We start from the raw sequence: 20,318 nt of genomic DNA, 5'->3' as shown, positions 1-20,318 counted from the left end.
GTGGGAGCAGCTCCCCATGTCCGGCAGCCCCAGCCCGTGGCACCCGCCCTTCTGCTGTCGGTCTCCATGAGCTCGGCTCTGATAGGCTCCTCATAGAAGGGGCGCCTCGGTGTCTCAGTCATTCAGCACCTGCCCACGGGTCGGGTTGCGATCCCAGCGTCTTGGGATCAAGCATTGGGCTCCTTGATCGACAGGAAGCCTGCTTCTCCCTCTCCCATTCCCCTGCTTTCTTCCCTCTCCTGCTCTCTCTCTCTCTGTGAAATAAATAAATAAGTACTCTTTAAGGAAAAAAAAAGGATTCCACGTGTAAGTGAGCAGGCACAGTGAGAACAGAGAGGCTTTCTTTGTCTGACTTACTCAGTTAGCCCACTTCTCGGTCGCCATCGGAGTCCTCACCGAGGGCGGGACAGCCTCCTTTCCGTGGCTGAGCCGTACCCCTCATGCGGTCCATCCACATTTCCTTGATCCGTGTGTCCAGCCGCGGGCTCCTGTTGAGAAGATTGCTGAGGCGAGCGGGCGAGTGCAGACATCTCTTTCTGTTCTCATTTCCTTTGGACGTTTAGCTAGAAGTGGGGGTTCGGTCATGGCCGGCTGCCCTTTCCTTCACCCTCACTGACATGGTGACCAGCTCTGCTTTGGATTTCGGCCACTTGAAGAGGTGGGGCGTGATACCTCATTGTGGGTTTGACCTGCGTGTCCCTGATAATTAGAGGTGTTGAGCATGTTTTCACGGACCTGTTAGCCATCTGGATGTCCTCTTTTACAGAATGTCTGGTCAGGAAATGGCCCATTTTAAGTCCGATTTCTTTTGGCTGTTGAGTTGTACGAATTTCTTGCATAGTTTCTGTGTTAATCCCTTATCTGGTAGATGGTTTGTACATATTTTTTCTCATTCTTGTAGGTTGTCTTTTCATTTTATTATTATTTTTTCTGTGCAAAAGCTTTTTAGTTGAATGTGGTCCTGCTTATTAATTTATTTTTCCATATCTATTTTTTATTTAAGTTCCATTAATTAACGCGTTTTGTATTACTAGTTTCGGGGTAGAGTGCAGTGATCACACTTACTTATGTTTTATCTTGTTTCTTGCGCTGCAGACGTCCTGACCAGACAGACATCACGGAGATGCATATCAAGGAGCTTTTGTTCCTGTTTTCTTCTAGGAACTTCATGGTTTTGGGTCGTCTCACCATTTTGAGTCTTTAGTCCACCTGGAGTTATCTGTGGCGCAGTGTGAGATGGGGTCCAGTTTCATTCTGCCTGTGGCTGTCCAGTGTCCCCGACACCATTCATTGAGGGGACTGCCCTTACCCGTTGCATGTTCTTGCCTTCTGTGTCGTGATGGGCTGTGTATGTGTGGGTTTCTTTCTGGGCTTTCATTTCTGTTCCATTGCCCTGTGTCTCTTCTTGATTTTTAGTTTTTGGGTTTTTGTACATAACCTCTACACCCAGCATGGGGCTTGAACTCACGACTCTGAGACCAAGAGTCCTGCACTCTGTGGGCTGAGCCCGCTAGGCGCCCTGATCTGTGGCAGTTTTTACGCGATACCGTGCAGTTGGGATGACTCAGACTTAGTGATGCAGTCTGAGATCGGGAAGCCTGATGCCTCCAGCTTTGTTCTTGCTCTGGCTCTTTGGCTCTTTGGGGTCTTTGTGGTTCCACGTAAATTGTACGATTGTTGCTTCTGTTTCTAAAGAAAAGTATCATTGGAATTTTGATAGGGATTGCATCGGATCTGTAGATGGCTTTGGGTACTAGGGGACATTTTTGTAGTATCCTTTCTTCCAGTCCATGAACATGGGATATATGTCCCTTTATCTGTGTGGTCTTCAGTTTCTTCCATTAATGTCTTGTAATTTTCAGTATCTATCTCTTTCACCCCCTTGGCTCAATTTATTTCTATGTACTTTTTTTTTTAAGATTTTTATGTATTTTTCAGATTTTTATGCCAAGAGCATGAGTAGGGAGGGGAGGGGCAGAGGGAGAGGGAGAAGCAGACTTCCACTGAGCAGAGAGCCTGATGCAGGGCTTGATCCCAGGACCCTGGGGATCAGGACCTGAGTGGAAGGCAGACACTTACCCATCTCAGCCACCCAGGCACCCCCAATGTATTTTTTTTTTTTTAAGATTTTATTTGTTGGGGCGCCTAGGTGGCTCAGCGGGTTAAAGCCTCTGCCTTCAACTCGGATCATGATCCCAGAGTCCTGGGATCAAGCCCCACATCAGGCTCTCTGCTCTGCGGGGAGCCAGCTTCCCCCTCTCTCTCTGCCTGCCTCTCTGCCTACTTGTGATCTCTGTCAAATAAATAAATAAAATCTTTAAAAAAAAAAAAAAAGATTTTATTTGTCAGAGAGAGCACTGGCAGGCAGAGGCAGAGGGAGAAGCAGCCTCCCTGCCGAGCAAGGAGCCTAATGTGGGACTTAATCCCAGGACGCTGGGATCATGACCCAAGCTGAAGGCAGCCGCTTAAGGGACTGAGCGGCCCAGGTGTCCCCCAGTGTACTGTCTTTGATGCGGTTGTTAATGAGATTGTTTCCTTTGTTGTTTTTTTCAGGTTGTTAGTGTATAAGAATGCAACAGATTTTTTTTTTTTTTTGTAATGTTGACTTTGTATCCTTTGTTTCCTTTGTACCGAATTCATTTATTAGTTACAGTTTTTTGGTGGATGAAGCCAGGCTCCTGTTCTCTCTGCTCAGACCAGCCCCTTTCTTGTGCAGCTCTGTTTCTGGCAGGAAGCCGCAGGGTGCTTAGTCTTTGTGAGCACCGGTTTTCACTCTTCTCTTCCTCTGGATCGTGATAAATTGTCCTCAGTAATTTGCTGTATTTTCTCATACTTTCCTAACATTGGGCAAAATAATGTTTTTAAAGAACATTCAGTGATCGCATATTCTGGATGCACTGAGACTGCTCCATCTTCAACAGCTTTATGACCGTCGGGCTGCGGCGGCCGCTCTTTGCACTGTCCTGAAGGTGTGACCGCGTGCGAACGACGGCGCTTGATCTCGCCTTCCTGGCGTTGGGCCATTGAAGCCCTGTTTTGATAGAAGCCCTTTACCCCAAGATGCGCAGGACAAGTCCTGTGAGGGCTCCACGGTGGGGCTGTGTCCGCTCTGGGAGCGCTGCCGGAGCAGGAGGCCCGGCTCCCTCTGCTCACACCGCCGACTTTGCTGGTCATCCGGCCTGTGCCCCGGCCGTCACCTGCCCCTGCCGTCCCTCCGTGTCTCCAGGACGTGGCTCACATCTTGCTGCTTAGAGGGGCCTCCCTGCCTCTCCCACCCTGCTAGATAGTTCGTCATGGCTTTTAGCACTCCCTGATGTCACGTTACTGTTGACGGATGTGTTATCACCTGTTGCCTTCTTCAGCGCGGTCCCCTGCAGGCCCCCACAGCATCGGCGCCCCCCGTCACGGCCCAGTCCAGAGCTGGAGCCCGCAGACACGTGATGGTGCTATAAGTTAGTTTTGGGTTTGGTACTAGTCTCCCTTTTTACTTCATCTGTCATAGCAAACATTGTAGGACTGATGAAATTGCAGATGGAGTTCTGCTCTCCAAATGCCTAAAAGCTGTTTTCATGTGTATCCAGATGCCTGGTCTGGAAAGGAGAGACACAGGGAAGATGGGCAGATGATGTCGAGGCTGTCACTCTGCCCCGTCACTCTGTGGCGTCCTGAGGCACATCCACTCGTCCACTCCAGTGTTTGGATGGCTTTCGAGTGTGTTTCCTCCTATGTACTCTGGCTGTGGACCGTCGTCCCCCACCCCCTTCACATGTCCTGCTTGTTTCCAAGAAGCCAGGTAGCTCCAAGTCAAGTGTCTGTGTGTCCAGCTCAGGGACATTTTTATACACCTGAGTGTGCTTTTAGCACCTCTTGGAGGGAGGACAGCTGCGCAAGTGGCTGTGTCCGTCTCTGCTTGTTGCTCACTCGTGAGACAGACGCCCTTCTAGCCCTCGTGTTCTCAGTGCTGCCTGGCCCCTCCAGGGGGTGTCCATGTGAATCCAAAAAGACTGCTCGAAGGGCACTAGCATGTACTGGCTTAGCCCCCAAGCACCAGATCCCTGTGAAGACCAGCCTCGAGCCCTACATTTGCACAGCCTCGGGCCTTCGGGTGAAGGAGCACCGCTGAGCCGGCGGGGCGGGTTCGGGAGGCGGGGCTACGTGGATTCTTCCTAAAATGAGATGCAGCTTTCTCGCCAAACCAGGCAGACCTGCCCTCCCCTGGTGTCTGCTTCCTTTTGCTAGGCTCGCATCCCCCTCCTTTTCCTTCCCTAGACCCTCACTCATGCTCCTGTGGGCAGAGGCAGGTGCGCCCTGTTCCCTGGTCTGGATTCAGCCTCTCATTGCTGCTGGGGAGTCTTGAACTCCGTCTTTGATCACCCTGGCTGGAACCCCGCCAGCCCTGTGCCAGCACGAAGGGCTAGGGTTTCCCCAGAGCAGAATTTCCAGCGCGGCCCTCCTGTTTCCTTTCCCTTTGAGCACCGGAGCTGGCGTGACCACTTTAGGAGGCGGCTAATTTCCCTGCATAGTATGTTTGTGTCGGCTCCCTTTTCTAGATCGGTTTACTTACCTACCCAGGACGGGGTGGGAATTTTACATCCACAGCTGGATGGAAAGCACTTTTCTCGCCTCAAGTAGGAGACCGTCATGACTGCATTCAGAGTGGAGTGGGAAGCTTTCGTCTTTGCTGGTGCTCAAGGACTCTGCAGGGGGTCGGGCCGGCCCCAGGACTGCTCGTCGCGGAGTCCAGTGGGCACACATGGCAGTTGGCGAGGATAGACTCAGTGCGGTCTGTCTGTGGCCAGCGAGAGCTCTCGCAACCCAGATGCCCGTGGCCCGGCAGTGGGGCACAGCCTCGGCCCCGTGGGGTGAGGCGTGGCGAGGACCATGTGCCGGCAGACTGCCTGGCTCCCTGGGTCTTAGCCCCCCGCCCCCCACTGCCGTCCGCCGTCTTGTCTGCCCTTCTCCCGCCTGCCCCGCCCGAGCCAGGCCGTCCCCACGGGGCTGCTTGGCAAGTGTTTTCTGTGGAACATCTCCCTCCGGGGGTTCTGACGAGCTTTGCTCTAGATAGCCAAGGCTTGGGGCCGCGGTCTCTCGCCCCCTTTAGGGTTCCTGTCTGGAATTAGGCCTTGAGCAGAGCCTTATAAGCAGTTCTGTGGAACGCATCTATGTAAATAGAGGGAAATCCCTTTCGTGAAACCTTCTGATCTTTAGAGCCGAGCCAGAGGGCGTGCCGCCCCGGGCGGAGCTGGGCGGTAATTAGGGTGCTCTTTGGCATACGCAAATTAATTTCATTCTAGATAAAGGTAGTAATTGGGATCTTCCTGGAGGGATTGCCGGGACTGCTTAAAGCTGTTCACTAGTGTTCAGATGCACGTGTGAGGTTTGGTGCCCGTTGGGGCCAAGAGGGCAGGCTCCTCACTTCCCCGGAGCTCTCCTCCGTCCTCTCGAGGGAGCCCTGTTCCTGCCCGCTGCCTCCGCCGAGGGCTTCTCGTCTCAGGGTGCCAGGGGCCTGCATCCAGTGTGAGGCCCCCAGGGGCCCAGGGTGGGTTGGCAGTGGGCAGGCGTTCACGCCCGTCTCCACGGGGCTCCCAGAGCCCCTCCCAGAGGCGCCCACTGCTCCGGACTCCCCTTGGAGGCCGGAAGCGCCAAAGCAAGGGAGGTCGGTTGTAGCCACATGGGCTACACCGGAACCGCTGCCCTGTGTGTCACGTCCGAGGCCGCACGGCCATCTGCCGCCCTAGAGAGAAGGTGACCCTTGCTCCGGTCTGCTGTATTTTTTGCAAAAACTACACATCAGGTTTCCCCTCTGTATTGGGTGACTCCCGGTTGTCTGAGTGCCGCTCTCCCCTCCAGCTGCCCGTCACCCTCGCCGCAGCGTCGTGGCTCCTCAGCCCCCCTCACGCAACGCTGCGGCTTGTCGGCGTCGGGAACCCGAACGTGGCAAGTTGTGCGCGCTCACACGGCCCTAGACCAGCGTGCTGGTGTCCCGCCGTTTGCTGCCCCTGAGTGTGTCCGACGACCACACCCAGACGGCTGTCGGGAGCCTCGCGGGGTGTGCGTGGCCCCACAAAAGCGGGTGGGCCTTGTCCCGAGGCCGTGGGCTGGCAGGTCGCCCCAGCCTCCCACTCTGCTCCCCGCCGCGTGGCGTCCCGTGCTTCCTGACGAGCCAGGCGCTGGAGATCGCTCCGAGCTGCTCTTGGGCCTGGCGTCCGAACGGTCGGTAATCTTTGGTGAGGGCAAAGGCGCTCGTCTGGGGATGCAGTAGACCTTAGCTCACTGTCCTGACCTCTCGTCCGTCCTGGGCACGCTGAACTGCTTGCCCCCGGGAAGGTCGTCGTGCCCGGGGCCTAAGCCACTGAATGCCCGGGAAGTTGCCCGACTGCCGAAGACAAAAAGGCAGTCGGTCGCGTTCCCCGGGGAATTCGCGTCTGAGGCCGCACACCTGCTGTCAGCAGGAGTTGGAGAAGTGCCCGTGGACACGGATGCAGCCGTGAGGCAGAAGGACGTGCCGCGGAGCCGCCTCAAGCGTGACCGGCCCCCAGGGGGAGCTTTGGGTTCTTGCGGGGGAGGCTGCGGGGGCAGGAGCCGTGAGGAGCCTCGGGCAACGTCATGGGCCTTGCAGCGGTCAGGAAACGGACGCGAACGCCGCTTACCCACGGCCTGAAACAGGAGGCTTCTCCTCTCCCTGTTCACCCGGAAGTTAAAGGGGAAGTGGGTGGGGACGTGCCTGTCCCCGCTGCTGGCAGTCACGTTTCTCTCAGGGTTACTGGTTCCTGATGAAGTTAGGGATGTTTTCATAGTTGGAGAGTGAACGTGCTGGGTCTGTCACCGGATGCCCTCTCACTCGGAAAGGCTGTCTGTCCTGCCCCCCACCTCGCCCCGGGAGAACCGTCCACAGCAGTGACCCGCCCTTGGGCCCCTCCGGCCAGGACCCGGCTTCGGCCCCTGGAAATGTCAGGTTCCGGGGTGCTGGCTGTGCGCCTCGCTGATGGGGCGTGCGTCGGCCGGCGTTGGGGCTTCCCTCAGGGCCTGGGGGGGCACCAGAATGAGAACCGCAAGCAGCCGGTCTAAGTTCTCTCGCATCTTACTGTGTGTCTGCTGCGAGAGGGACCCGTGGCCTGGCCAAGGCTGGAAGAGGGCTTGTGGCGCGCTGGGGTGGGTCGTAAGAACTCAGCAGAGTCCGAGACAAGGAAGAAGTGGGATTTCCACGCAAGGTGAGCATCCCAGAGGGAGGGGTGCCTTGCCAGCCCCTGGAGTCTTCCCTGGCGGGCGTCCCCCAGGCGTGGTGCTCAGCAGGGTGCGCGGAGGACCCCCGTTGGGGGTTTCTGCCCAGGGGTTAGGGGAGGTGATCACAGCGCAGGCTTTCCTCGAAAGCCCCAGAACGCAGGCTGCCAGAATGCAGTCGCGGCCAAGCTCTCCCGTGAGAGGTGCTGTGACAGGACTGTGAAGAGTTCAGTCACTTCTAAGTCCCTTTTCTTGGACCTTTATTGGATGCCTAGGCCTTTCGATTTTAGAAGAACACCTTTATGTTTTCTCTCGTTTCACCTTTGACCCCAAACTTGGCTGCCGCTCTGTTCAGAGTTTCCAGACACCTTGATGTCGCGGCCTCATGTCGCTGACGTCTCACGCCTCTGACCCCTGATGTGACGTGCGAGGCGTGTTGTGAGTGTCGGGCCGGGGTTGTGCTGTGTTGTGACGTCTGTGTTTGGCAGGCCTTGCGGCTGACCCTTGCTCCCCGGAGTCCCTCTCCAAGCCTTGAGCGGAGCGTTAGAGCCTGGAAGATAAGAGTGTGCGGTCACAGGGCTGGGGAAGGCCCCTTCCTTGGGCAGAGCGAGGCCTGTTTCCCCTCTCCGTGGAGCAGGGTTTATGCAAATGCTGGCCCGCTGCCCCTGCTGACCGCGGCCCTTCCCGCCGCCTCTCCCACCCCTGCGTCTTCAGACTGTTGATCAGCTGACCTGCCCACAGGGTTTCCGATTCAGTTTGGTGCAGCGTTTGTCACTTGGTCGGACTCTGGGGCCGGGCACCCGCATGACACCAGCTGCACCACCACCGGGTCCTAGGCTCCGGGGCAGGGGTGCGGCCCTCCAGGGCTTCAGAGCACAGCCGCACCAGCCCTGCTGCCTTACCGACGGGTCACGTTCAGCTTATGGACCTGCGCGGGGCGTCTTCTCTCCCATCCCTGCCGGTGTGCGGCCGAGAGGCCGCTGAGGGTCGGCAGCCACGGCCGTAAGAGCCACTTGGCCCTGCAGCGGCGCCAGGGCCCCTTCCTTCTGCAGGGAGGTCCTGTGAGAGATGAGAACGCGTCGCTAGGACCAAGAATTAGTAAAACTCCTGGGCCTGTGTGCCAGTCAGCATAGCAGAAGCTGTCCTCTGCCAGAGGGGAAACATTTCTTAAATAACATTTGGGGGTTTTCTGTGATAGACGTGAAACAGGATGGGGTAGAAAAGTGTGGAGAACTTTGTAAAGAACAAAGAAAACAGTGGAGAAGGACAGCCTGGTCGTGTGGCTGCCATCACCCCGGCCCACGTGGCCACCCACGTGGAAGTCCAAGGGCGTGCCTCCTGCCTCCGCCGGCCTCCCCAGTGCCCAGGCGTGCTTCCCCCTGGGGTTTCCCAGGAGCTCTTTATTGGGTGTCCATTCAGTCGTTTCGCCAAAACACCTGCCGTTAACGTGGACAGTTCCAGTTCTGTGTCCAAGCCGGAAACTGTTGCTCTCTGGTCTGGGTCCCCAGATCTGTGGCCCAGCTCAGCAGTGTTTGGGTCTGGTGGTCTGCAGAAGAGACCCCTCCCTCAGCTGCTCCCTAAACCGCTTCATTCTTGTGCCGCCAGCATGGTTTTCTGTATCCAGGGCCTATGGACACGGTTTATATTTTTTGTTATTTTTACTTTTTAGGGTTAAATACATTTTGAGAAGAAATTACATCATTTTCATAAAACAAGCCAAATCATTTGTCCTAGTGAGTAACTGTAGAAATGAAGTAAAAAATGAAAATGGTTGTCTGTGTACAAATAAATTAAAACAGCCCTCAGAGGGAAGGGGGCGCTGGCTGGTGGCTCGGTGTGCGTGGGCTGGCGGCCCTTCCGGGGGGAAGGGCAGCTCACCACGAAGCCCATAGTGTTCCCCCCAGAGTGCATGCGAGAGTCTCCCTGGGGAGACGTTGACTCTCAGAGGCAGCGGTGGCCTCCTTTGGCCAGCACTGCACCCTCGGTGGATTTCTTTTCCGGGCTGTGAAGGGGACGGGCAGCGGCACTCTGTCCTTAACCTACAGTTAATGGTGACAAGAGGAGTCTGTCCCTCGCTTTCTGTCTGCCCTGCTGCCCTGTCAGGGGGCTGCAGACCGGCCGAGCTGGGCCGCGGGGTGACTGAGGAAGAACCCCACACCAGCGTTCTTAGGACGAGAGTAGCACAGGATGTAGGGGGTGACGGCAGCCCCAGGCTGGCCTGGGACGGGCTGGAATTGACAAGTTTCACTAACTTCCGCGATTACTTTTCCAGTAATACAAGCTGTGAGCTTATATGGCAAACACTCTTGGGGTTTAGGGCCAATATAACAGGGATTTTATGCTTCAGTTTAATGCGTCCTTAGGGCGTTTTTAAAATGTTTTATTTAAATTCAGTTAGCCAGCACGTGGTACATGATTAGTTTCAGTTGTAGTACTCAGTCGTCTAGCATTTGCATAGAACACCTGGTGCTCATCACATCACGTGCCCTCCTGAATGCCCATCCCCCAGTTACCCCATCCCCCACCCCCCACCCTTCCAGCAACCCTCAGTTTGTTTCTAGAGTTAAGATTCTCTCACAGTTTGCTTTGTTCTCTTTTTTCCCTCTTTCTTTATGTCCGTGGGTTTTGTTCCTTAGATTCTACGTATGAGTGAAACCATATGATAGTTGTCTTTCTCTGATGGACTTACTTCGCTCAGCACAATATCCTCTAGTTCCATCCACGTCGTCACAAACGGCAAGATTTCATTTCTTTTGATGGCTGCATAGTATTCCATTGTGTATATACACCACATCTTCTTTATCCATTCGTCTGTTGATGGACATCTGGGTTCTTTCCATAGTTTGGCTATTGTGGACATTGCTGTTATAAACATTCGGGTGCACGTGCCCCTTCGGATCACTACGTTTGTATCTTTAGGGTAAATACCCCGTAGTGCGATGGCTGGGTTACAGGGTAGCTCTATTGTCAGCTTTTTGAGGACCCTCCATGCTGTTTTCCAGAGTGGCTGCACCAGCTTGCATTCCCACCAACAGTGTAGGAGGGTTCCCCTTTCTCTGCATCCTCGCCAGCATCTGTCATTTCCTGACTTGTTAATTTTAGCCGTTCTGACTGGTGTGAGGTGGCATCTCATTGTGGTTTTGATTTGTATTTCCCTGATGCCCAGTGATATGGAGCACTTTTTCATGTGTCTGTTGGCCATCTGGATGTCTTCTTTGCAGAAATGTCTGTTCATGTCTTCTGCCCATTTCTTGATTGGATTCTTTGTTCTTTGGGTGTTGAGTCTGATGAGTTCTTTATAGATTTTGGACACTAGCCCTTTATCTGATATGTCGTTTGTGAATATCTTCTCCCATTCTGTCAGTTGTCCTTTGATTTTGTTGACTGTTTCCTTTGCTGTGCAAAAGCTTTTGATCCTGATGAAGTCCCAATAGTTCACTTTTGCCCTTGCTTCCCTTGCCTTTGGCGATGTTCCTAGGAAGAAGCTGCTGCAGCTGAGGTCGAAGAGGTTGCTGCCTGTGTTCGCCTCAAGGATTTTGATGGATTCCTGCCTCACGTTGAGGTCTTTCATCCATCTAGAGTCTATTTTTGTGTGTGGTGTAAGGAAATGGTCTAGTTTCAATCTTCTGCATGTGGCTGTCCCATGTTCCCAGCACTACTTGTGTAGGAGACTGGTTTTTTTCCATTGAATATTCTTTTCTCCTTTGTCAAAGATGAGTTGGCCATAAGTGGAGGGCAACAAGTAATTTATTGCCCTTAAACGAAGAATTTGTTTTGCACCTGCTGTGCTGGCTCTAGAGAGAACATGGTAGACAAGGCCACCCCGTCCTTCCCAGAGTTTGTAGTATGGTGGGGAATTCTGTACGTCGTTACACCCAAAAAAGTGAGTACCAGTGTGGTTAGTTTCCATGAAGGAGAAGGACATGTCCCTCCAGGAAGGACACGTGCGTGGAGACCGTCCGTGGTGTGAGCTCTGCTTGTCATGCTGGCAGTGAGCTCTGTGGCCCCGGTGGGTGACCCGTTACTTGTCAGGCTCCCCCTGAAGCAGGCGCTTATGCCGCCATCTTGCCTCTCAGTGTCCTTCCCCGAGCGGCATTGCTGTCACAGAGGAGGTCCCAGAGTGGCTGACACCTCTGATTCTAGCCGTCAAGCTGAGCCACCAAAGAAGGAGGCCGCCGCTGCGGGACCGCAGGTGAAGCGAGCGGATGAGTGGAAGGATCCTTGGCGCCGGTCCAAGTCTCCCAAGAAGAAACTCGGGGTGTCCGTCTCCCCTAGCCGGGCACGAAGGCGCCGGAAAACATCAGCCTCGTCAGCCTCTGCCTCTAATTCCTCCAGGTAAGGGGGCTGGCCAGTCACAGCGACGGTGCACGGACGCTGCCGGAGGGCTGCACCACGCCGGCCGGAGGACAGTCAGCCTGTTTGTCTAGAAGAGACTCACTGAGTAACTGGGGCGCTGGGGCGTTAGCGGCAGACAGAACTGAGGCTTACAACTTCCGTAAGGCTTCACACCCCCAAAAGGAACGGTTGACCTCAGCCAGGATGCTGGCAACCCAGAACAGAGACCCGGTGAGGGGGCCCGCGAGGCGGGGAGAGCTCACACAGTCCCTCTGGGAGAGACCCCACGAGGCAGAAGGCCAGGATGGCATGAGCCCGGTCATGGAGGCAGCCCCTCTCTTCCTCCTGTGGTGTGGGCTGCAGCGTGACTGGGTGTGAACAAGCAGGCAGGCCTGTGGTGGGGGTGGGAGGCCGGCAGGACCCCGCCATGCTAGACGGGGACTGGGGAGGTCAGTGCTGACCCAGGGCTTTCATTATGTACCCAGATGGGTAGAGAGGAATCCATGTGTGACCGCACGGGGGGCTGTGTCCAGCCAGGGCCTGGAAGCTGTCCGCCAGCAGTAGTGAGCACGCACCTACCCACGTCTTGCTTTCTAAACACGATTCCACCAGAAAGGGGATTGGCCTGCAGCATGCCCACAGAGGGGCCCAGAGGGCGGGTGGGAGTAGCTGTGTGGCCAGGTGGCTGGGTGTGCCCAGGCAGGGACGGAGGACGTGGGGGGTGCGGGAGCAGGTGGGCATGTGGCCACGTCACCTGGGTCTGCACCTGAGGACAGCAGGTCAGCGGCGGCCAGGCTGGAGGTGGAGGAAGACCAGCCCCTCCCCCAGCCCTGTCCTTGGACGCTCTAGGTCATCGTCACGGTCGTCCTCGTACTCCGGCTCCGGCTCGTCCCGCTCGCGCTCCCGCTCGTCCTCCTACAGCTCCTACTCCAGCCGGTCTTCCAGACGCAGCTCGTTCTCAGGCAGCCGGTCCAGGTACGTGCGCCGCCGGCCACTGTGGGCAGCGGGGGCGCGTCTGGGCACGGCCGCGCTGTGCACCCGCATCCCGCCGGGCACCCGGCTCTTCTCAGAACAGCCGGAGCCGCGTTTCGAGGTCACTTCCGAGGAGCGTGTGAAGTGTGTGCAGGTGGCCAGATAACAAGCTGCAGGCGCTGAGGGCTCAGCGCGGGGCCTGTCGGGAGGCGGCTTGGAAGCGGCCCCCCACGGCCTGTGTTGTGCGTGCGCTGAAGTGAGGAGACCAGCCACTGTGTGGCCACGTCCTGTGGACCTGCACTGTCCACTGGGCCGCTAGCCACAGGCGGTGATTCACATTCTCATTCAGTTACGACTTCGAAGTGTGCGTGCGCCGACTGCAGGGCTCCCAGGGCGTTTCCGTCTTCTGTCTCCTGTGGACGCCTCTAGAAGGGTCAGACAACACGTGTGTTTTTCGCACTGAAGAGACACACTGGTGTTTCTGGAGGATTCTCCGTTGTTGTCTGTGTGGGGACAGTCGTCGGTTAACGTAACAACAGGCCTGTTCAGGCTCTGTGTCTGCTGCTTCTGTCTTTCCAGCCCGTTCAGGTGGCCTGCGCTGCACGCACACCCACGTGTCCCGCCTCCAGGGCACACCTGCGTGGGGAGACCCCCGGCCCCCTCTCCTTTCCCTTTCCCCCATTCAGGGTTTAGTTAGGAGAGGAGAAGGGCGAGGCCAGAGGACAGTGGGGAGTGGAGGACGGCCCGTGTAGGGGCCTCCACGCGGTTACCCCCCCCCCCCGCAGCTCCACCATCTCCATAGGGCAGCGCAGCTGCCTGGGAAGGCCACAGTGGGGATGAGACGAGAGACCCCATTGTCGCAGGTGGTGCCCGGGCCGCACGGACACACTGTGGCACAAGGCTGTGTGCTCTGGCTCCGAGCTCCTGGCAGTTACCGGGGGTGTCCGTCCCCTGGGGGCAACCCCCAGCCCAGCCAAGGAGCATCAGGAGGGTGGACCCAGGCACTTCCTCCGCACCCCTCTGTCTCTAAAACCTCAGGGTGTATGATTGCAGGGGCCCCGCCTTATTTTACCGGTCCCGTTGCTTGGTGGAAAATGGGGCCTTGTGCGTGACAGTTTCTTAGTAGGAAGAAAACGCCAGCACAGGGGCCTTTCGGAAGCCTGCCTCCCGTGGGGTGCAGTGCTGGATCCCGGGACAGCGGAATCGTGGCCTGGCCGGTCCAGCCTCCAGAACTTCCCACCAGCGTCCCCGTCCTGGGGCTCTCCATCCTTGCCGCTGACACATGAACCTGGAGCCCATCTCCGTTTCCTTCCACGGGCGCAGCGCCCGGGCTTGGCCGTCCCTACCTCGTGCTGCTCGCCCCCACCCTCCCCACCCCACTTTCCAGCCCCCTGGGCCTCAGGGCTCCGCTCCCCTGTTCGGCCCTCCGTCCTGCCTGTGTCACCGAGTCCATGCTGGACTTCGCAGCAGCGCTGAGTGTGTGGCCTTCCCACCCCGTCCTCGTGGCCGCCGGGCCTCCTGCAGGATCCGTCACGGCTTCGCCATCTCATGAGCTGCAGGGGGGACCGAGAGCTGCCCGAAAGCCGTTTCAGACGTGCGGCAGCTGAGAGCCTGGCAGTAGCGTTCTCTGTGGAGCTGGGTGACCTCCCCGGCGTGCTCCCACGCAGACGGACACCGCGCTGCTCCCTCCTCATGCGTCTGCTTCCTCCTAGGTCCCGCTCCTTCTCCTCGTCTCCCTCCCCGTCTCCAACGCCGTCCCCACACAGACCTTCTGTTAGAACCAAGGGGGAGCCTGCTCCGCCGCCTGGGAAAGCAGGGTAAGTGCCCCGTGGGGCAGGCTCGCCCTCTCTCCCTCCCCCCCGTTGCCTCTGAGGACGTCCCAGTGAGAACCCTTGCAGGTGGACAGAGGTGTCGGGGGATCAGGCTTGGGGGCCACAGGCCACAGACGTAGCCTCTCTCTCTTCCTGGCCTGTGAACTTCAAGGCCACGCTCACCTCGGCACGCCTGCAGCCCTGTGTGGACCATGCTGTCGGCCGTTCTCCTTCGGGTCAGACCGCTGCGTCTGCCGGGAGCAGGCCCTGCTGTTTCTTCCAGCGGGCAGGAGGGAGGTGGTTCCCGTCGTGCTTCCAGGACCGTGTCCAGGGTGTGCGGAGAGGGGCGGCCTGCCAGACCGGCCTCGTTCACGCATGCTGCTGCTGCAGGAGGGGGTCCCACTGGTCCTCGTCAACAGACGTGACTGATGTGGCCGGTTAGAAGCACCTGGAGCTTGCCGTCGGGTTACAGCCCCTAACAGGCGTGTCTCAGGTTGCAGCCATGCCCACGCCCCTCCCCCAAAGGGAAAGCAGACTCCTTTCCCGAGCAGAGCACTGAAAGGCAGCCAGTGGGGGCGTTGACCCTGCGGGCGAGGCCGGTGCCTGTGTGTGGCGCCAGCGCCCCCCCTGCTTTGTCCCCGGTCCTCACGTGTACGACTCACTTAGCGCCCAGTAGCCTGGTGCTCGCCAGGTGGACGGCGCTGAAACTCTCCGCACTGCCGATGGGCACCCGGAGCCGCCCACGCCCGCGGAGGGAACAGTGTCAGGCGTGACTGGTGCCCGGGCTCGCAGCCGTCCAGACCGGGCCGTGTGACGGGGCCTCGCGAACACGGGGGGCGGCGTGTGCGCGTGTCTTGGCCGCCCCTGTCGCTGTGCTAAGCGGCTCGCCTTTGCCCACGACGCGGATCCCTGCTGATTGCACCGGCGCCAGGACGGTCAGCGGGGTCCTCGCCCCACACTGACAGCGCAGGAAAGCCCTCGGGGTTGTTCTTTATATTGCAGTGTGGGTCCCACACGCGAGGGGTCCTGGCGGCCGTGAAGGTTTGCCCCATGAGTGGGGCCGGCGGCCGGTGGGGGGCACGTTCCTGAGGAAGCGCCGGCTCCATGGTTCTCGGGGCTCCTCACGTGGGCCTGTCCTCCGCCCATGGGGCCGGCTCTGACCCCGCCCCCGTCTCCCGTCACAGAGAAAAGTCAGTGAAGAAGCCAGCCCCACCTCCAGTCCCACCTCAGGCCCCCAAAACCGCTGCTCCAGCCCCCGAGCCCACCAAGCCAGGAGACCTGCGGGAAGCCAGGAGGAGGGAGCGGCAAGCTAGGACCCCCCCCAGGAGGTGAGCAAACAGGCTTCAAGCTGGTCACCCGGGGCAAGCAGCTGAGTCTGGGGCCTGACAGTCCCTGTCCTGTGTGGCTTTCCTGTCACGTCGCCTCCCCGAGTCTCAGTTTCCCCCGATCATGACGACAGAGGTGTGGTCGTGCAGGACGCAGGCGCCCCTCGACACTGAGGTCTCCCCCAGAACGGGGCAGTGCTGCTGTGGGACGCCGAGAAGGCCGATGTCTTTCTTTGGAGGAGAAATTGCACTTAGAAGCGCGCAGAGCCCCACGCACCGTGAGCCGGCCGGTCGGGGTCGCGGCAGCCACACGGCGGGCTTCTCTGTGTTGCAGGCGGACGGTCAGCGGCAGCGGCAGCGGCAGCAGCTACAGCGGCTCCAGCTCCAGATCCAGGTCATTGTCAGCACCTCCCTGGCCCCCTGAACCCTGGCCGCCTCCCCCTCGGGCCCGCACACGGGAGCCCTCCCGCCGGCCCGCCCGTCGTGCTCCAGGCGCCAGGGGATGGCCAGTCAAGTAGGAAAGAACGCGGCGCCTGAGCTGTCGGAAGAGAAGACGCCTCCTCCAGTGCTTAGATTCCCAGAGCGGACGCGCTCCTTCGTTTCTGCGCAGCCCAGATCTTCCTCCGAGAGGTTCAGAGACCCGGTCTCTAAACGGAACTGGGCCCTGGCTTTCTCCCACGGGCCTCCGGTGTTTTCTGAGCGTGCAGGACTCAGCGGCCTGCCAAGTGGCACGTCCTCATCACGGCGGGAGCCGTGGCCACGGCACCTGCGCGCCGGCCGCCGTCCCCGTGTTTCCCAGAGCCGCGGGCTGGGCCAGGGCAGCCTCCGCTCCAGGGTCTGGTGTGGCCACAGGGCAAAGCCTCCCCTTCTCGGGCCTTGTAACCTGGGCCCTTGGCCCTGTCGTCACCGGCCTCACTCTCATTTAGTCACTCGTCCTACGTCCCTGCCCAGCAAACAGGGTGGCTGCTTATTCGTGCGAGGGCCCTCGACTTCGTGATGGGGCGTCCCTTCACCCTGGGGCACCTTGAATCCCCCCACCGTACTCCCTGGAGTCTCCAGCGTGCTGGTACTTGTTCTCAAAACCAGAGGCTGGGGACCGTAGACGTGGACACCCACGACCGGCCCCCCGTGGCCTCTGGCCCCTGGCCGTCTCCCCTTCGGGGCCGCGTGGGTGCAGACGTGCTTGTGTGTGTCCAGGTCCCTGAGCGTGAGCAGCGTCTCCTCGGTGTCCAGCGCCACGTCGAGTAGTAGCTCGGTGCACAGCGTGGACTCAGACGACATGTACGCAGACCTGGCCAGCCCCGTGTCCTCAGCAAGTTCGCGGTCCCCCACCCCAGCCCAGACCAAGAAGGAGAAAGGTACAGGGGGTCCTCGTGTCCTGGGCATTGTGGCTGCAGAGGTGGGCAGGCCCTTCGTGGAAAGAGGGTGTGCGCACTGCCTCACTTGGTTGAACAGGAAAGCGCAGGAACCTCCCGGCTCCATCCCACGGCCACGTGGCCTGGCTGAGAGCACATCCCCCCTCAGGAGACCGCCATGCCGGGATGGCGACTGTGACTTAGCATTTGTTGTTGGCAGGAAAGTCTAAAAAAGAAGATGGGGTCAAAGAGGACAAGCGGAAAAGGGACTCGTCCGCACAGCTGCCCAAGTCCTCGAGGCCCTCTGCCGGCGGTAAACCCCAGCAGCCCACGGCCCCCCAGCAGGCGGCCCCCGGGCAGCCCCAGCAGGGCACGTTTGTCGCCCATAAGGAGATCAAACTGACGCTGTTGAACAAGGTGAGGCCACGGCACTGCTGGTGGCAGCTCCAGGAGCCCAGTCCCCAGGGGTGTCCGACTTCCTGGGGCCAGTGAGCGGTGGCTGGACACAGCCCACTTGTCCTGCTGCTCTGATGGGGGAGACGAAGCCCAGTAGCATGTCCTGGGAGGTGAGAGTGTCTGGAGTGGTGGCTGCTCTCCCCAGCCCTTCTCCGTGTGGCTGGGCCTGTGTGAGCTGACGTCCCCAAGGCGCCCTCGACTCCGAGGATGAGACGCTGAGTTCCCTGGGGTCCTCTCCAGTGCTGGTGGCCCCCAGGGAACAGTGTCTGCGGTACCTTTGCTGCAGAGATTGAAGGCCTGAAATCCTGGCCTTGCCTCCCTCGAGGCCCCGTCAGCACCCAGAGGTGGGCGTGGGACCAGCTCCGCTGTGCTCCCGGCTTCCCGCGGGGGCTGGTGCCGCCCGGTGGCCAGCCTGTCAGGCCCGCCATCCTCACTGTGTTCCCTCTGTCGTTCCAGGCGGCCGATAAAGGGGGCAGGAAGCGGTATGAACCGTCCGACAAAGACAGGCAAAGTCCTCCTCCAGCCAAGCGGGCCAACTTATCCCCAGACCGAGGTGAGCGTCCTGCCTCCGCGGGGCTCCGCAGGGCAGAGGGCCGGGGCCCGTGCGCTCATCAGGGCAGGCTCGTGTGGGTCCGTCCATCGATATTAAGGTGTTAAAAGTTAAAACTGGGGAGAAAGTGTCAACATTTATTAATGTTAAGGTAATAGTAACAAAGTATTATATTTTTAAACAAATAACATTTTTTATGAAAAATAACTACATTTCCATGAACAAAAAACAAGTGTCCTTGTTTTTTTCCTCTCTGAAAATGCCTTCTGACGGGCGGTGGCTCCAGTCCTCCTCTTTGCGATGGCACGGGGCACGCGCACTCTGGGGGGCGGCAGAGGGCAGGCGGGGGGCTCGGGACTGCAGTCCGACCCCGGCTGTCCACGGGCCATCTGCCCGGCCGGCGTTGGTCGCTGGTGCAGAGCCGTCCTTCCTCCCTAAGCAAGGGCAGGGGGCCGGTCCGGAGCAGGAGGGGGCACCTCTCGCCTTTGCTGCCGGACCACTCCTGCTGCCCACGCGGGCCTCCCCGCTCACCTGACAGCGGGATGGCAGACACCCCCGGCTTCTTAGTTTTACTTCTCTTTCCTGCCCTCTCCTACCTGTTTGTTCCCAGTTCACAGGTGTGAGTGATGAGGGTCTTTGTGTCGGGTAAGTGGGAGCTCCGTGGCCTGTCCGGAACTCAGCCTCCGTGGGCTCGCGGAGCTTCGCTTTGCAGCATGACTGGCGCTGCCCTGTCCTTTCCTTCTGACCGACTCTGCCCTTTGCCTCTTCCCGTGAGAGCGCACAGGCCATACTGAGCTGCAGCGACGCTGGCGTCCGTCCGGGCTGACCCAGCCCTGTCCATGCACACCAGCCCACTCCCAGCTGGGACCATGGTCTTACCTCGCCCGTGTCGTCCAGGTTCTCGGGACCGGAAGTCCGGCGGGAGACTCGGCTCCCCAAAGTCAGAGCGGCAGAGAGGCCAGAATTCTAAGGTGCCTGTGGCCCCACCAGACAGGTGAGCGCCCCACCCATGCCCTGAGCGGACCCCATGGGCACCGGGGCCTCAGGGCTGGCCAGCCAGAGCGTTCCTGCACCACAGCAGGTCCTAGAACACGGGCCCTTGGCACCAGGCTTCCTGGTGCTCCCAGCTTCTCCCGCCTTCCCCGTCGGCCCCAGAAGCAGGGCGGAGAGTTCCTCCTCGCAGGAGGTCGTCTGGGAGGCCCTTCCCCGCCACCCCACTGCTCAGGGTCATGGGCCAGATGGGTCCTGGACTCTGCTATCCCTGGAGCCCCCACACAGCCCGGCTCTCAGGGCCGCTCCTGGGTCAGCCGTGTGGGGTTTCTCCCCGCCGCAGGGGGAGGCCGCAGAGGACCAGAAGCAGGAAGGACGGGTCAGCAGGGCGCCAGCTGAGCCCTGGACACCATGCCCCGTTCGCTCTCCACAGCCGAGGGCGGGGGGCACGGGGGGCGCATGCCAGCAAGGCCGGTCAGAGCTGCCGTTGTCCGGTGTCCTTGCCCCGCGGTGGACCCTCTGATGGCCTCCCTTCCCCCACGCAGGAAGCGCCAGATGTCACCCCAGTCCAAGAGCTCCAGTAAGGTCACAAGCGTCCCCGGCAAAGCCTCCGACGCTGGCCCCGCCAGCTCCGCGTCCGCCGGCACGAAGTCCGGGAAGGCCAGCACGCTGTCGCGGCGCGAGGAGCTGCTGAAGCAGCTCAAGGCCGTGGAGGACGCGATCGCGCGCAAACGCGCCAAGATCCCCGGGAAGGTGTAGGCCCCGCCGCGGGCGCTCGTGTGTTTGGGACTGGCGCGAGCACAGCCGTCTGGGATTTTGAAGTTAATGTCTCATTTTGGCTGTGAATCTTTTTAAAAATTAAAAAAGAAAAAAACAGTTTCTCAGCTGGAAAAGAAGCCACCGTGATGAAGATGATGCCGTATCCCGGTCTCCTCCCAACCTGGCCGGACTGACGCGGCCCGTCCCGGAGCAGAGGTCCTGCCGGACAGAGGCAGGCCGGCCGGCTGCGGCCGGCTGCGGCAGGAGCCGGGCTGGGCGTCAGGGTCATGTAAATGAGCAGTCCCGGGCCCCAGGGCCGCCTGCCCGGCTTCCCTCCCCACTGCCAGCCAGCCTGCCCCGCAGTCCTGTCCTCTGCGCGCGCTCCTCCCCGTCCCGGAGCGCCGCGAGCTCCTGAGCGGCCGCCGCCCCACCCCTGCCCGGCCCGGGTCAGAAAATAGATCTATATTCTTGACTGAAGTCCGATTGGGAAATACTTCCTGTCTTTTATTTTAAGCCTCAGATTGTTTTAGTTGATTTAAAAAGG

The 20,318-nt window shown here is 59.2% G+C and overlaps 1 protein-coding gene across 3 annotated transcripts in view; it reads left to right on the top strand.

The window, feature by feature from the left end:
* The window catches only part of ZC3H18 (zinc finger CCCH-type containing 18), a 58,918-nt gene extending 38,904 nt beyond the window's left edge, over positions 1-20,014 (top strand). For 2 of the 3 annotated variants that reach the window (XM_032853772.1, XM_032853773.1), the window contains exons 10-19: positions 11,365-11,556; positions 12,406-12,531; positions 14,241-14,345; positions 15,524-15,667; positions 15,999-16,058; positions 16,862-17,022; positions 17,240-17,436; positions 17,932-18,028; positions 18,923-19,019; positions 19,561-20,014. In XM_032853772.1, the coding sequence (XP_032709663.1) occupies positions 11,365-11,556; positions 12,406-12,531; positions 14,241-14,345; positions 15,524-15,667; positions 15,999-16,058; positions 16,862-17,022; positions 17,240-17,436; positions 17,932-18,028; positions 18,923-19,019; positions 19,561-19,774 (1,393 nt within the window). In that variant the 3' untranslated portion in view covers positions 19,775-20,014. The remainder of the gene's footprint in view (positions 1-11,364; positions 11,557-12,405; positions 12,532-14,240; positions 14,346-15,523; positions 15,668-15,998; positions 16,059-16,861; positions 17,023-17,239; positions 17,437-17,931; positions 18,029-18,922; positions 19,020-19,560) is intronic. The other variant, XM_032853774.1, reaches the window with a different exon arrangement.
* Positions 20,015-20,318: the final 304 nt, after the last annotated feature.

Source organism: Lontra canadensis, unplaced genomic scaffold (genome assembly GCF_010015895.1).
Source record: "Lontra canadensis isolate GAN:19392208 unplaced genomic scaffold, GSC_riverotter_1.0 scaffold8, whole genome shotgun sequence".
NCBI lineage: Eukaryota > Metazoa > Chordata > Mammalia > Carnivora > Mustelidae > Lontra > Lontra canadensis.
Note: the sequence above shows the minus strand (reverse complement) of the source record. Positions and strands in the feature narration are given on the sequence as shown.